Consider the following 16,184-nt stretch of genomic DNA (forward strand, 5'->3'; position numbering starts at 1 on the left):
TGAACCACCAATAAACAGCAAACAAGCAATACAACAATTTTCAGCAAAACAAACCACCCCAGCCCCCCACCCCCTCCCCCAAAAGAAAAAGAAACTAAAGTGCGAGATGAGCAGAAACCAAAAAGCCATACCAACATCCAACAAGTTATAAATGCAACAAATAATTACGTAAGTATAGTGGAAGTGAGTTCCAAAAGGGTTAAAGTGCAACTATTATATCAGGCCTTGACACAACTCTTTGAATCAAGGAGCCAGTTCAAAAACTTAGGGAAAAATGTGTGACTGATTTTTTTTTTTGGGGTGGGGAGCAATGTTCCCTCTAAGGATTGATGAGGTGTGTGCAAAATAAAATATGCATGAGCGACAAATTACATACTCCACAAATTTATGAGCAGGTGCGGAGGACGCATTTTTAAACAAATGTAGTTTATCCTTGTACTCCTTATGTATTTTTAATCATCTATGGATATGTTTGTATGTTTATTGTTCAAATGGTTTTATTTATTTCCCCAAATTTATTTTTGTTATATGCATTGAAAATATTTGATATTGCGTTTAAATCAAAATCTCAATAAACTTGAAACGAGTGCCCGTGAGATTGTGGGAGAGTTAAATACTCAAAACTTAGAAGAATAACAATTTACTTAAAGTTTTTGCTTCGCCAGTATCTTTACATACAGTGGCATACCTAGCATATGTAATACCTGGGGCCCATCATTTTTTTGGCACCCCCCCCCCCCAATCTGTACGAAAACATGATTTTTAGTAACAAGCCACGTCACACATGAGTACCTAGGAAAAGGCAGCATCTTACATATTGCAGTGAGCAGTACATCAATACACCCATTGTAAAACTAAACAAGCCAGACCAGCACAGATCAATCCTACACCGTCAATCCTAACAGAAAACCATGTCTTTCGAACACACAGAACACAGAAAACACCTTCGCCTAGTATGGAATATGTCATCACACACTAACCCCTCCCCCTTTTACAAAACTGTAGTCTTGATTTTAGCCACGGTTGTAACAGCTCTGACGCTCATAGAATTCTGAGCATCAGAGCTGCTACCACCACGGCTGGTGCTAAAAAACGCTCCACGGTTTTGTAAAAGGGGGAATAAAATAGAAATACATAGCTTCAACACTCTAGCTCAGGGGTGCCCAAACTTTTTGGGCTTGCGAGCTACTTTAAAATGACCAAGTCAAAATGATCTACCAACAATAAAATTAAAAAACATAAAGCACACTATACGCTGAGAAAATGTTAATTATCATTCCTATTCTGGGTTTTTTTCAAAGAGGTCAAGGCAGATGACTCTATGCATTGTCATCTCAGTAACAACCATACAAAAATAGACAAATATATCCCCCTCCCTTTTTATTAAACCGCAATAGCAGTTTTTAGCGCAGGGAACTGCGCTAAATGCCCAGCGCTGCTCTCGACGCTCATAGGCTCCCTGCGCTAAAAACACTATTGCGGTTTAGTAAAAGGGGGCCATAGTGCAAAATATAGACAGCATATATAAATTCAGACACATTTTGATCACTAAATTTAAAATAAAATCATTTTTCCTACCTTGTCTGTGATTTCATGAGTCTCTGGTTGCACTTTCATCTTCTGACTGTGCATCCAATCTTTCTTCCCTTCTTTCAGCCTGTATGCTTCCTCTCCTCCAGACCTCATTCCCTCCCCCAACTTTTTCTTCCTCTCTCCTTGCCCTTTCTTTCTTTTTTTTCCTCTTGATGCCCCCTTTCTTTTTTTCTGTTTCCCTTCTGTCTCCCTGCCTGCCCCCTTTCTTGCTCTCTACCCTCCACAAAGCCACTGCTGCCACCATCGGGGGAAATAGGCCCCAAAGCCACCGCCGCAACCATCGGGGGTAAAACAGGCCCCAAAGCCACCGCAGCAACCATCGGGGGAAACAGGCCCCAAAACCACCGCCGCAACCATCGGGGGGAAACAGGCCCCAAAGCCACCGCCGTGGCTGCCCCAAGCTCTCTCTGCTTCCCCCGACGTCAATTCTGCCCTCGGAGAGGAAGTTCCGCCCAGCAAGGCAACGATTGGCTGGCCCGAACTTCCTTTCCAACTGCAGCCTTAGGGGATGTGCACAGCCGGAGCGGACCACCCCCCCCCCCTTGGTAGCCACTGAAGACGTGGCAGCGGCTCCTCTCACGAAGTCCGATGCAGTCGGGGATCTTGAGAGGAGCCGCCGCTGCATCTTTCAACTTTGGAAAATGCTGCCGCTGCCGCCGCTTCCTCTCACCTCCCTCGAGTGAGCGACAGGGGAAAGCGTATGAGCGACGCCACTTAAAATAGTGAGCGATCGCTCATACGCTCACCTTAGAGGGAACACTGGTGGGGAGGTAATTGTAATAGGTAGCTGAAAAAAATGTTCTATAAACTGGAGGTGTTTGAAATTCTCTTTTGGAATTTGCTTGCTGTATGGCCATAGCACCATGTTTCAGCAATTGTTAACTTTTGCTTGTCAATTTCTTTGTAGTTTATGCTTTAACCAAAACAAAATTTAACTCTCAGCCACTGTTTTTCCTCTTTCGCCTGGACCCCACACTCATCCTCCCAGCAAAGCTGAAAAGAGTAGATGCTGGTAAGAAGAAAGATTCCTTCCAAGAACTGCTGCAGCTCGTTTAGGGCCTGTTTTGCTAGTCTCTGTCTAAAGGAAAAGAATGCCGGCTCTTAATGGGACACTCCCTGTCTTCACTTAGCTTCACTCCTTCATACTCCTCACCCTCTCTCCCATCATACCTCCTCTTCAGCAATCTCTTTTCTCCCCATCTAGTCATCCAATCTTTACCCACCAGCTTCCCTCCCTCGTGCACGGGCTGGCAACCAATTACAAGTGCCAGCCATCACCCGCAGCTTCCCCCTTACTATTCCTCCCAGCCAGACCTACAGATATACCCAGACTCCCCTCAGCTTGCAGTGGTGCAGTACGCCACAGAAGCAGCACTTCCTTCTCATCTGCATCTCGCAGCTCTCAGTAGGTTTTTGCTGCATGATGCACTGGTTTTGGGGTCTCAAAGAGTTCCTGTAGCCCACTGCTCAAACTGACAGCCCCTTGGTGAAGATGACAAGGAAGCTTTGCTTCAGGAGTGGCAGTAGTTGAAAGGAAAAAAATTTGTAGGAATATGAAATTCCTGAGAGCCGCAACAACCTACGAAATAGTCTCCCTTGCAAGAACTAATTGTACAATACCAATTTAATCTTGCTTTGCAAGAAGCAGCTCCTAAAAATTCAGTTGGCAGTGAAATTCCATGTAACTGCTGAATATTTTTAAGCCAGGTTATTGAATATTGTTATCAGGACTTACAAGGCCAAAAGCAATGTGGCTAAACCCAAAACATTACTGAAAAAAATAACACTTCTACAGTAAAGACCTTCAGTGGAATTTGACGGCATGGTAGGGAATTTTAAAGAGGCTCAGGGAAACCTACTGAGGAGCTCAGCTTTCTTCACCACAGCCTTGATGTAGTCGGGCCTCTGCAACAGCGCCTTGTCTAAGAGCGTCTTTGCTTTCTCCTGGGTGACCGGATCTTCCAGGCAAACTGTTGCCAAGAGCGTCAGGGTCTGTGCATTTGCTCCCAGTGTCTTATAAACATTGTTGGCCATTACCATCGCTTCCCGAATACTGTTAGAAGCCAAATAGCATTCAATAAGGCCTATAAAGACAAAAAGCACAGCAGCAGCATTAATTATATTATCACCTGATGGCGAGCCTGAACTACACATGTATTCTATTCTATTCTTATTTATATTCTACACTATTCTCACAAAGGATTTTAGGCAGATAACAACAATTTAAAAAATACTGTGTCCATACAAAATTATTCATTTAACAATCATTAAAAATCAAAAGTTTTCAACAATTTTCTAAAGATATAAGAAGAAACTTTTCTTAGTGCAGCTGGAAGATCATTCCAAAGCTTTGTTCCTATAAACTCCAAAGATTTGCTCAAAGATTTCAAACCACTTTATGATCTTACTGAATAGCCAAGCCTCAATGACTGTTTATTCTGAGCAGTAGCTCTATTTGTTGGGAAAGTTATAGCCTTCATTAAACCTAATTGTCCCATTCCCTCAACAATTTATATATAACAAATTTAAAACATACTCACCTCAATCTTCAACCAATGCAACTGATTCAGAAGAGGAGAAACCCCATATTTTTTGACCTAAGTTATTCACCATCCTTTTCTCTCTTCTGGTCCTATTCTTATGTTATTTAATAGGTATAGCTGCCATTTTGTGAACAGATGTGTCTTTTGGCCTTACTCAATCAGAACAAGTCCGTGTTGGGCTACTGCAGCATTGTAAGCCTTTTTTTTTTTTTTTCTACAGTTACGGGGGATGGGGGGGGGTTATTTTATAATCATCTTCCATTCGGAGATGTCAAACTCCAATCCTGGAAGCCTGAAAATCAGTCAGGTTTTCAGGCTATCCTTAATGGTCATGCATGAAATACATCTGTATGCAACAGAGGTAGTGCATAAAAAAATCTCATGTGAATTTATTAACTACACAATCTTCAGAGCAAAACATTTTTTTTAAAAAAAATAGCTCCAGTTCAATCAATGCACCATCTTCCTAAGAAGCTATTCAAATATTGCAACACTAATATTATAATTTAATTTTTAGAGAAAACAATTTTTATTGAACAAGCAGAAGAAAAAAAACAAACTACAAAACCACAATCTCTGTTCAAGAGATATACAATAACATCCCCCAATTCCCACCCACCCCTTATAGCCAACCCTTCCCACCCGACACCCAGAATCCACTGTCCCCGCTACTACAAAAATCCAGGTTATACAGAGGTAAAGGGCAGCTGCCACCCTAAACCAAGTCTATGGACAGAAGTACAGTAACACAAAACAAAGTATGAAAATGAAACAAGAACAACAAGAATGATAAGAAACCAGCAAAGAGCCAAAAGCCAAACACTACCCAACGGGAGAGGCCCAAATAAATTGTATAGGAAACACTGCAAACAGAGTCCTGTGCTCTTATGAGCCGTGACAGATAGAAGGCAAGGCAAGGCAAGGTCTCTCCCGCCCCCCCCCCCCCGAAAAGTAGGACAAACAAAAAACAAAACACTCACAGAACAACAACAAAAATTTCCTAAGACAGACATGAGTTCCACAGCTGCGGAAAGACAGCACCAGAACCGCCGACCCCCCTCCCCCCCACCCGCTCAAATCACATCAGACTCGTAAGGTATTTAGAATCATACTACAGATTCTAGGAGACAAAAAAAATGGATATAAGGGCCCCAGACTCTCAAAAAAAAACTTAAGACTGTCGAAAAGAAGCACGCACTCGACTCCTCTCAAGCAACATCAAAGCATGTATAATTTAATTTTTATTACACCATCTTCACCTCAACACTCATCTTATACTTCTATAGCACTGAAAGGCGTACGCAGTGCTGTACATTTTAACATACAATAGACAGTCCACATAAACACTAATTCACTTATTACCCATTGAAGGAGCCCCCCCCCAAAAAAAAACATTCACCCCAATGTCAAAAGGTTCTTTGTAAAATCAATTTCTCCTTAGCAGCTTCAACCCTGAAGTTGCCATCCTTGACAAAGTTCCTGTTAGGAAATCTCCACAATCTTTCTATATTAACCATTAACTCCATTATAGTCAAATACTTCTTGTATGAAGAGAAAACAGTCCAGCTGCGAAGGAGAAATTTTATAAAGGACAATTTGACATTGGGGTGAATGGTTTTAGGGGGGAGAGGGCTCCTTCAATGGGTAATAAGTGAATTAGTGTTTATGTGTCTTTAAGTATAAGACGAGTGTTGACGTGAAGATGGTGTAATAAAAATTAAATTATAATATTAGGTGTTGCAATATTTGAATAGCTTCTTAGGAAAATGATGCAAATTTATTAGGAATATGCTGAAAACCCGACTGGACTGTGGCCCTCCAGGAATGCAGTTCAAATGCCTCAGTTTTGCTCAATCAGCAGACTGGAAGTCTTTCATTGGGCTCCTGACCACTGCTTAATTCAGTGTCTACTATACGAATCCTAAATCTGGCCGTGAGGATTAGCCGTGGTGTGATGGACTGAGAATCCTCCCCCACCCGAGCACTCTCTTTACAATACTCCCAGTCCTGGCCTGAGGAGGGGTCAAAAAAGTGGGCTAAGAAGCACGTCAAAGCCATTCCACAGACAGTCCATAGGAGTCACTAATCTGAGCCAGGCATTCACAATGCCACCAGACCTACCACCATTCTACATTAGAAGACCATTGGAAAGGCCTGCTCGGTTCTTGAACTTGCCTTCGTAACAATCCAGCCTGCAGGGCGCAAGACGTATCGCTTCTCGAAAGTGGATTATCGCTTCCTGGACTCTCCCCATATTTCGCAATGCAGCTCCCTTTAATAGCAAGGCCTGGACGCTGTTGCTATTGAGCTGAATCGCTTTGGCACCCAAATACAACGCACGGGAATATCGTTTACTGTAAAAACTATGACATCTGGAGAGAGAGAGAGGAAAAAAAATAAGTACATAGATGGATACATACTGGTCACAACTCCGAGGGAAATATGTGTTTGTTAAACAGCCCTTTTTATTTTCATTTGATACACCGCCTTATCAAATCAAGGTCAAAGCAGTTCACACATTTTCTTTGTCAGGTACCCCATACAATTTTCCCCATCTGTCCCAGTGAGCTCACAATCTACTTGAGGCAATTGGGGGGAGGTCAAATGGAGCGGCTCTGGGGATTGAAACTGCAGCCTCAGGATGCTGAGGCAGTGGCTCTAACCACTAGGCCCCTCCACCTTCTCCTTCCTGGAAGCATTTTTAGGGCGGTTCATAGACAACGGCGCGAAAGACAAAAGCAAGCGCGCCGCTCTAAATTACAGTTTTTAGGTGCTCCGACGGGGGGTTTTGTTGGGGAACCCCCCCAGTTTACTTAATAGACATCGCGCCGGCGTTATGGGGGGTTGTAACCCTCCACATTTTACTGTAAACTGAACTTTTTCCCTAAAAACAGGGAAAAAGTTAAGTTTTCAGTAAAATGTGGAGGGTTACAACCCCCCACACCACGGCGCGATGTCTATTAAGTAAAGTGGGGGGACACCCCCCCCCCCCGTCGGAGCACTAAAAACAGTAATTTAGAGCGGCGCTGCGGCACGCGCTGCGCTCAATTGTCTGGGCGCGCCTTTGTCCCGGCGTGCTTTTGACCTGACACCTTTTAGGGACACAGCAGATTAGCGCACACTAACCCCGCGCTACGTGGCTAGAACTAAGGCCAGCTCAATGCTGGCACTAGTGTCTAGTGCGTGCGGCATTGTAGCATGCACTATTGCGCGTGTTAAAGCCCTAATGCAGCGTAGTAAAAGGAGCCCAAAAACATCCCTTTGAGGCTCCTGCTCACCCCTCCTCCAAAGGGTTCCAGGGCTTCATTTCCACACATGACTGCTGTGAGTTCCCGTAGTTTCTCGAGACTACGGCGGGAGCTCACGGCAGCCATTTCCTATTGGCGATCTACTTGGGGCAGGAGCATAGGAAGATCGCTCCTGCCCCGAAAGCCTGCTAGACCGCCAGGCAAGGCCGGGATGCCGGGAGGAAGGTGGGAACGTGATAAAATATGGTTTCCCCCCCCCCCCCAAAAAAAAAAAAATATATATATATCGCAAATTTGTGAAACCGCAAGTGTGGAAACTGCGAATGGGGAGGGGGAAGTGTATTTTCACTCTCCCCTTCATGAACCGCAAGGTAAAAGCAGAATAAAAATCACTAATGTAATGTAATGATGCCAACAAATCTGTCAGATTATTATTATATTACCACCCCCTTCCCCCAGAAACAATTTCTAAAAAGAGAAGCAATGACACTTACCCCGACACAACCCACGGTTCTGCATGCTGATCTGAAATATTAAATAAGCGACAACCTAAGTTCTCTACATCTTCTAGTCGACCTTCACGCGCCAATAAGTAACCATATACATCCATTCCTAGAAAGAGATATAAGTCACAAGGAAGATCAGCTTACTTCTGAATTAAGTAATGAATTAACATCCTGCTCCTAATACAAATGCTTTTAAACCGCTAGCCTTTTGAGTACTACACAATAAAGCCTGAACACCAGATCCAGGAAGCTCCCCTATGTGTAGGATCACCGATAACAACAGCCATGAAAAAGATAAAAACAATTCATGCTTGCCATGTTAACAAAACTAATATAAAAGCAGCCTAGGCTAAGCACAGTTACTTACCGTAACAGGTGTTATCCAGGGACAGCAGGCAGATATTCTTAACGTATGGGTGACGTCACCGACGGAGCCCCGGTACGGACCTTTTTAACTAGAAAGTTCTAGTTGGCCGCACCGCGCATGCGCGGGTGCCTTCCCGCCCGACGGAGGAGTGCGTGGTCTCCAGTTAAGATAAGCCAGCTAAGAAGCCAACCCGGGGAGGTGGGTGGGTCGTAAGAATATCTGCCTGCTGTCCCTGGATAACACCTGTTACGGTAAGTAACTGTGCTTTATCCCAGGACAAGCAGGCAGCATATTCTTAACGTATGGGTGACCTCCAAGCTAACAGAGAGGGAGGGGGGATGGTTGGCCATTAGGAAAATAAATTTTGTAACACAGATTGGCCGAAGTGTCCATCCCGTCTGGAGAAGGTATCCAGACAGTAGTGAGTAGTGAACGTGTGAACTGAAGACCAAGTGGCCGCCTTGCAGATTTCCTCAATAGGTGTGGAACGGAGGAAAGCCACAGAAGCAGCCATAGCTCTGACCCTATGGGCCGTGACAGGTCCTTCCAGGGACAGGCCGGCCCGAGCATAACAGAACGCAATACAGGCAGCAAGCCAATTGGACAGCGTTCGTTTAGAGACAGGACGACCCAGACGGTTGGGATCAAAGGTCAGAAAAAGTTGAGGAGAGGAACGGTGAGCCCTGGTACGGTCAAGGTAGTAAGCAAGGGCACGTTTACAATCCAGTGTGTGTAACGCCTGTTCTCCAGGATGAGAATGGGGTTTTGGGAAGAAGACAGGCAATACAATCGATTGGTTGAGGTGAAAAGCTGAAACCACCTTGGGAAGGAATTTAGGATGGGTACGCAGAACCACCTTGTCATGGTGAAAAACTGTGAATGGTGGATCGGCAACCAGTGCATGCAGTTCACTGACCCTCCTGGCAGAGGTGATGGCAATGAGGAAAAGCACCTTCCATGTGAGGAGTTTGAGCGAAGTAGTAGCAAGAGGCTCAAAGGGAGGTTTCATGAGGGCTGACAAAACCACATTTAGGTCCCAGACGACAGGAGGAGGCTGTAGAAGTGGTTTGATGTTGAAGAGGCCTCTCATGAAGCGGGAAACCAGAGGGTGAGCCGTGAGAGGTTTTCCGAGGATAGGCTCATGAAAAGCAGTGATGGCACTGAGGTGGACTCTGATTGAGGTAGACTTGAGACCAGCATCGGACAGAGAGAGCAGATAGTCCAGAATGGTCTCTACCGCCAATGAGGTGGGATTGTGATGATGCAGGAGGCACCAAGAGGAAAACCGGGTCCACTTCTGATGGTAACATTGGAGCGTGGAGGGTTTCCTGGAGGCATCCAAAATGCGACGGACAGGCTGAGACAGGGTATCTGGAGAGGTCAGCCCGAGAGAAACCAAGCAGTCAGGTGGAGGGAAGACAGATTGGGGTGCAGTAGAGACTGATGCTGCTGTGTAAGCAGAGTAGGAAACACAGGAAGAGGAATGGGCTCCCTGGAGCTGAGCTGGAGCAGGAGGGAGAACCAGTGCTGTCGGGGCCACCGGGGGGCGATGAGAATCATGGTGGCCCTGTCCTTGCGGAGCTTGAACAAGGTCCGCAACATCAGAGGGAGTGGAGGAAAGGCATAGAGGAACCGATTCGTCCAGTTGAGTAGGAATGCATCTGGGGTCAGACGATGCGGAGAGAAGAGTCTGGAACAGAACTGGGGCAGCTGATGGTTGTGAGGAGCTGCAAATAGGTCCACTTGCGGAGTGCCCCAGCGAGCAAAGATGGAGTGGAGAGTAGGAGGGTCCAGGGTCCACTCGAGAGGTTGCAGGATGCGGCTGAGTTGGTCGGCCAGGGAGTTCTGTTCGCCCTGGATATAGACAGCCTTGAGGGAAAGATTGTGGGCTGTGGCCCAGGTCCAGATTCGGAGGGCCTCCTGACAAAGGGGACGAGATCCGGTGCCGCCTTGCTTGTTGATGTAGTACATGGCGACTTGGTTGTCCGTGCACAGGAGAAGAACCTGAGGGTAGAGGAGATGCTGGAAAGCCTTGAGAGCATAAAACATGGCTCTGAGCTCCAGGAAGTTGATGTGATGTTGACGCTCCTGAGGGGTCCAAAGTCCCTGGGTGCGGAGATCGCCCAAGTGGGCCCCCCATGCATAGGGGGAAGCATCCGTGGTTATGACCATGGAATGAGGAGGCGGATGGAAGAGAAGTCCCCTGGAGAGATTTGAGGAGTTCAACCACCATTGAAGAGATTGCTGAAGAGACGATGTCACAGAGATGGGATGAGAAAGAAGATTCGTGGTCTGTGACCATTGGTTGGCAAGGGTCCATTGAGGTATCCTGAGGTGGAGTCGTGCCAGAGGAGTCACATGGACTGTTGAGGCCATGTGGCCTAGAAGGACCATCATCTGGCGAGCAGGGATGGATGGATGAAGGAGCACCTGCCGGCAAAGGTGAAGTAGCGTCCGGTGCCGGTCGGCAGGAAGGAACGCCCTCATCTGATTGGTATCGAGAACTGCTCCGATGAACTGCAGGCGCTGCGTAGGAAGCAGATGTGACTTGGGATAATTGATCTCGAACCCCAAGAGATGGAGGAAAGAGATGGTTTGATGAGTGGCTTGCAGCACAAGCGGAGATGTAGGTGCTTTCACCAACCAATCGTCCAAGTATGGGAACACTTGTAGGTTGTGGGACCTGAGAAAAGCCGCTACCACAATCAGGCACTTGGTGAACACCCTGGGTGATGATGCGAGACCAAAGGGCAGCACCTTGTACTGATAGTGGTGATTTTGTATCTGGAATCGGAGGTAGCGACGCGAAGCCTGATGGATTGGGATGTGAGTGTAGGCCTCCTTGAGGTCCAGGGAACATAGCCAGTCGTGTTGAGATAGAAGAGGATAAAGCGTGGCCAGGGAGAGCATTCTGAACTTTTCTTTGACCAAACACTTGTTGAGGTTCCTGAGGTCTAAGATGGGACGAAGATCTCCCGTTTTCTTGGGTACCAGGAAGTAGCGGGAGTAAAATCCCTGACCCCTTTGGTCTGGAGGAACTTCTTCGATGGCATTGAGGAGGAGGAGGGATTGGAGCTCCCTGAGGAGGAGTGGAGTTTGGGAGGAGTGAGAAGCAGACTCTACGGGAGGATGGTCTAGAGGGAGAGTCTGGAACCTTAGTGAGTATCCGTGACGGATGATGTTGAGAACCCACAGGTCTGATGTGATGGCCTCCCAGCGTTGGAGAAAAATGGAGAGGCGGCCTCCGATCGGTTGAGGAAGAGGCAACGATGGTTGGAGACTGGCTATGCCCTGGAGAAAGGAGTCAAAAGGGCTGAGGAGGTTTTGTCTGAGGCTGAGGCTTGGTCGCCTGGTGAGACTGAGAACGAGCCTGAGTGTGACGAGGCCGGCGGGATTGCTGGTGAGGAGGATTCAGCGGCCTGGCAGAGAATCGACGTTGATAAGAGGACTGAGGCCTGTATGGTCGTGCCGGTGGAGTTTTCTTTTTGGGCTTAATGAGGGTGTCCCATCTGGTCTCATGAGCCGAAAGTTTTTGTGTTGTGGTATCAAGAGACTCCCCAAAAAATTCGTCACCAAGACAGGGCGCGTTGGCGAGACGGTCCTGGTGGTTTACATCAAGGTCAGACACCCTCAGCCAGGCTAGGCGTCGCATGGCCACAGCCAGTGCGGAGGCTCGTGAAGTAAGCTCGAAGGAGTCGTAAATCGAGCGCACCATAAACTTTCTGAGCTGAAGGAGGTTGGAAATCTGCTGTTGGAAGAGTGGGACCTTACGCTCAGGTATATATTTTTCTAGAGCAGAAAGTTGTTGGACCAGGTGTTTCATATAAAATGAAAAATGAAAGGTGTAATTGTTGGCTCTGTTAGCCAGCATGGCATTCTGGTACAGGCGCTTTCCAAATTTGTCCATTGTCTTTCCCTCTCTGCCAGGAGGGGTGGAGGCATAAACGCTGGAGCCCTGAGATTTTTTGAGAGTGGACTCTACAAGGAGGCTCTCATGGGGCAATTGGGGTTTGTCAAATCCCGGAATAGGGATGACCCGGTATAAGCTGTCCAGTTTTTTAGGGGCACCTGGAACAGTAAGTGGAGTCTCCAAATTTTTATAAAATGTTTCCCGTAGGATATCATGTACAGGAAGTTTAAGAAACTCCTTGGGAGGTTGGTCGAAGTCCAAAACTTCTAAAAAGGCCTGGGACTTCTTAGAGTCGGACTCAAGGGGGATGGAGAGAGTCGCGGACATCTCCCGAAGGAACTTCGTGAAGGAGGATTGCTCGGGCTTAGAAGTGGTTTCAGCCATGGAGGGTTCCTCATCTGTAGAAGAGGCATCCTCCTCGGTACCGAGTGGGGATTGCTCCCATAGGTCTGGGTCCCTGATAGCCGGCTCAGTATGGCGGGTTTTAGAAAGGGACTTGCCATATCGCATGGATACGGTGCCGGGGGATGAAGACCGGCGTCGATCTCTGTCCCTGGAGGAATGGTGCCGATCCCGATCCCGAGACGACCGGCGTCGATCTGGGGCCTGGGAAGGGTCCTCTGCCGAGCAAGTCTGAAGTGCAGGCTGAGCAGATAAGACCGGCATGGATGTGTTCAACGGTACCGAGGGGGTGGATACCGGTGGAGCGGTGCGAAGCTCGGGCTGGACCGGTACCGGAAGGAGCGGTGCCAGTAAGGTTGGAAGGAGCTGTTGGAGTTGCTTCTGTAGCTGCTCCTGAAGCTTGTCCTGGAGGATGGCCGATATTCGGTCCTCCAATGGGGGCACCGGTACCGCTTTAGATTTCTTCGGTACCATAGGTGCTGCTCGACGCTCTGGCGATGAGGAGGCCGATGACGAGGCACTCACCGTGATCGGAGCGGAGCGTTTACGGGAGCGGCGGGACGTCGGAAGGACCGGGGTCACCGCTGTAGCTGGAGGTCGCTCAAGGGAAGTGGAAGGCTTCTTAGCTGGCTTACCTGGCGCTATCGACCCCGAAGGAGGATCAGGCGGTGTCGATGTGGTCGGTGCCGATTTAGGCGGTGCCGTCGACGTCGGGGCCTGATCCATGGTAGAACCGGTACCGAAAAGAATATTTTGCTGTATTTGCCGGTTCTTAAGAGTGCGTTTCTTGAGAGTAGCACAGCGGGTGCAGGTGTCAGCCCGATGCTCTGGACCCAAACACTGAAGGCACCAGTTGTGTGGGTCAGTTAAAGAGATCGGGCGTGCACACCGCTGGCACTTCTTGAAGCCCGGTTGAGGGGGCATGAAGGGAAACACGGCCTCCGCGAAATCAAACCCGGAGGCTTGGATGATTACAACAGGCCCCGCCGGGGCTGGCTGCAAAAATAAAGAAAAAGACACGAAAAAGAATTTTTTTTTTTTTTTTAGAAGAATGAAGTCGAAAGACAAAAATAGAACCAAAAGTGGATCAAAAATCGCGAGCGGGAAGGCAAATTGAGAGTTTTCAACGGCCGTTGAAAAGCACATGCGTCTTCTTCGCTCCGCGGAAACGAAGAAACTGGAGACCACGCACTCCTCCGTCGGGCGGGAAGGCACCCGCGCATGCGCGGTGCGGCCAACTAGAACTTTCTAGTTAAAAAGGTCCGTACCGGGGCTCCGTCGGTGACGTCACCCATACGTTAAGAATATGCTGCCTGCTTGTCCTGGGATAAAGCATGCTATGGGACATATTTAGCTTTTCAGGAGGGAGTCAAGGTGTTGCACAAAACAAAAACTGATCGCTAGATAAATCCTCCTTTCTTGCCCAGTCTCTACTGAGCTCAATATAGAAAGCGATCATCCGATTATCCATTTTTCTACATGAAACAAGAGAATATTATACAGGAACACTAACAAACTCTCTGGTTCTTGAATGTTTTAATGTCAATTATATTAAGGCACAGTGCCCAGAATTTTACAATGGATTCTCAAAAACTCTGAAAATTCTGTGGTAAAATTTTCAAACCTTTATGGTAATTATGTAAAACGTTAGCATAGATCTGTATAAAAATAATGTACATTTGTATTATACAGTCTAAAACAAACTTATTTTCTCACATTCTATGTGAGTCCTAAAAATGTATTTTATTTTTTGGGGAAAAGGAATCTTAGATCAGTGCTTAGAGGAGGGCATGGCTGGTACTAGGGCTTAAAGGGGTAGTGTCCACGATGCTGAAATGCAAGTATGGGTTAGTAGCAGATGAACATAAGAGATGCCATACTAGGACAGACTAAAGGTCTATCAAGTCCAGTATCCTGTTTCCAACAGTGGCCAACCCAGGTCACAAGTATCTGGCAAGATCCCAAGAAGAAAAACAGGTTTTATGCTATTTATCCTAGGAATAAGCAGTGGATTTCCCCAAGCCATCTCAATAATGGCTTATGGACTTTTGCGTAGGAAATTATTCAAACCTTTTTTAAACCCCGCTAAGCTAACTGCTTTCACCATATTCTCCAGCAACGAATTCCAAAGTTTAATTACATGCCGAGTGAAGAAATATTTTCTCCGGTTTGTTTTAAATCTATTACTCAGTAGCTTCATCTCATGTTCCCTAGTCCTAGCATTTTTGGAAAGAGTAAACAAACGATTCACATCTACCTATTCCACTGCTCTTCTACCATCTGGGTTAGGGGTTCTTAACCTCTCTTAGTACCTGCACTCTTAAATAATAAATGAAACCCCTTGCACCCCTTTCTTAAGCCACTAGTGACAATTATATGTTGCTGTTAGGCAGTGGCTAACATGTTGTTAAAATTATGGTAGTACACAGGGGAGCTGGAAAAGGCATCTCAGAGCAATAAGCGATGAAGAAAAAAAAAAATAACAGAAGCAAAGGAAGGAGAGGAAAGGGAAGGAGGTTCATAGAGACAAGAGGAGAAAGAAGGGATCCTGGGTTTGGAGGGAGGACAGATCCACTTTAAACATCCATCCTCTGTTGATCACTTCTTTCATTCACTCACACATACCCTATGCCCCTAGGGCTGTCAAAGAGTCAGGTAAAGAGGTAGTTGGCAGTTTGCACCCCCCTCCCCTCTACTGGCACAACCCAGACTGAGAAAGCAACACTGGTGCTGTCATTATTGTGCAGTTGCTTCCATGTGGCGCAAAGGGAACCGTCAACTGCCGGGTCTTTAGCAAGGGTAGCACTGGAGTGCATCACAAATTATGGGCCAAGTCTTAAAGGGTTTTCTCCCATTTCAGTGCCTCTAGGGATTATTCTTACTACACTGCCTATAAGCAGTCACTGTGGACGAGCATATTCTTTATTTCTCTGTTAACTGTTGGAACAATGCATTCAACATACGTGCTCTCTTAAAAATAACCATTCCTGCTCTCCTATAACCTAAGCATCTTATTATAACCACATAGAAAGTTCTAGAAATCTTTTGTAAGTCACAATGAGTCCTGGCTGATATTTTGCGGGGTATAAGAAATTGTATATGGTAAAACCTAGAATTTGTTACAATTTAGATGTGTTGTACCTTTAATCAAATACGGATCCAACATTTGGGCTTGTTCAAATTTCAAAACTGCATTTTTATTGTCACCAGCTCTGAAGTACAAATCCGCCAAACTCCCCAACAGGTCTACATTGTCTCTTAATAGCGATTTTTTTTCTAAAGAACTTAAGGAGAAAAGAAAAAAAAAAAGAGCAGTTTAGGTGTTCTTCCTTTAATTCGCGTTACCTCAGAAAATATGATGACAATGGGGACAAAAGCATCCTGGACTTTGAAATGTCTTGCTAAACTGTCATTTTTTTTCTATTACTGAATTCCACAGTTTGTGCCGTTTGCTCTTGATGTTCATTTTTGTGACTGAAATTTGTTAAAATAGGACATCAATTTGGGTAGGTGAAAGGCAACTTGTTTGTGCGTGTTTATCACAAAATTTAATTATCCCTCGCACCATCCTTCTTTACCTGTGTCTCTGTTCACTCCTATCATACTCTCCACTAT

The 16,184-nt window shown here is 46.3% G+C and overlaps 1 protein-coding gene across 1 annotated transcript in view; it reads right to left on the reverse strand.

Moving 5' to 3' along the window:
* Positions 1 to 16,184, reverse strand: part of ANAPC7 (anaphase promoting complex subunit 7) — a 36,063-nt gene that overhangs the window by 2,276 nt on the left and 17,603 nt on the right. The window contains exons 6-9 of the mRNA XM_033957162.1: positions 15,711 to 15,853; positions 7,879 to 7,996; positions 6,312 to 6,508; positions 3,453 to 3,677 (exon numbers count right to left, since the gene is read on the reverse strand). Of these exons, the coding sequence (XP_033813053.1) occupies positions 3,453 to 3,677; positions 6,312 to 6,508; positions 7,879 to 7,996; positions 15,711 to 15,853 (683 nt within the window). The remainder of the gene's footprint in view (positions 1 to 3,452; positions 3,678 to 6,311; positions 6,509 to 7,878; positions 7,997 to 15,710; positions 15,854 to 16,184) is intronic.

This window comes from Geotrypetes seraphini, chromosome 8 (assembly GCF_902459505.1).
Source record: "Geotrypetes seraphini chromosome 8, aGeoSer1.1, whole genome shotgun sequence".
Taxonomy (NCBI): Eukaryota; Metazoa; Chordata; class Amphibia; order Gymnophiona; family Dermophiidae; genus Geotrypetes; species Geotrypetes seraphini.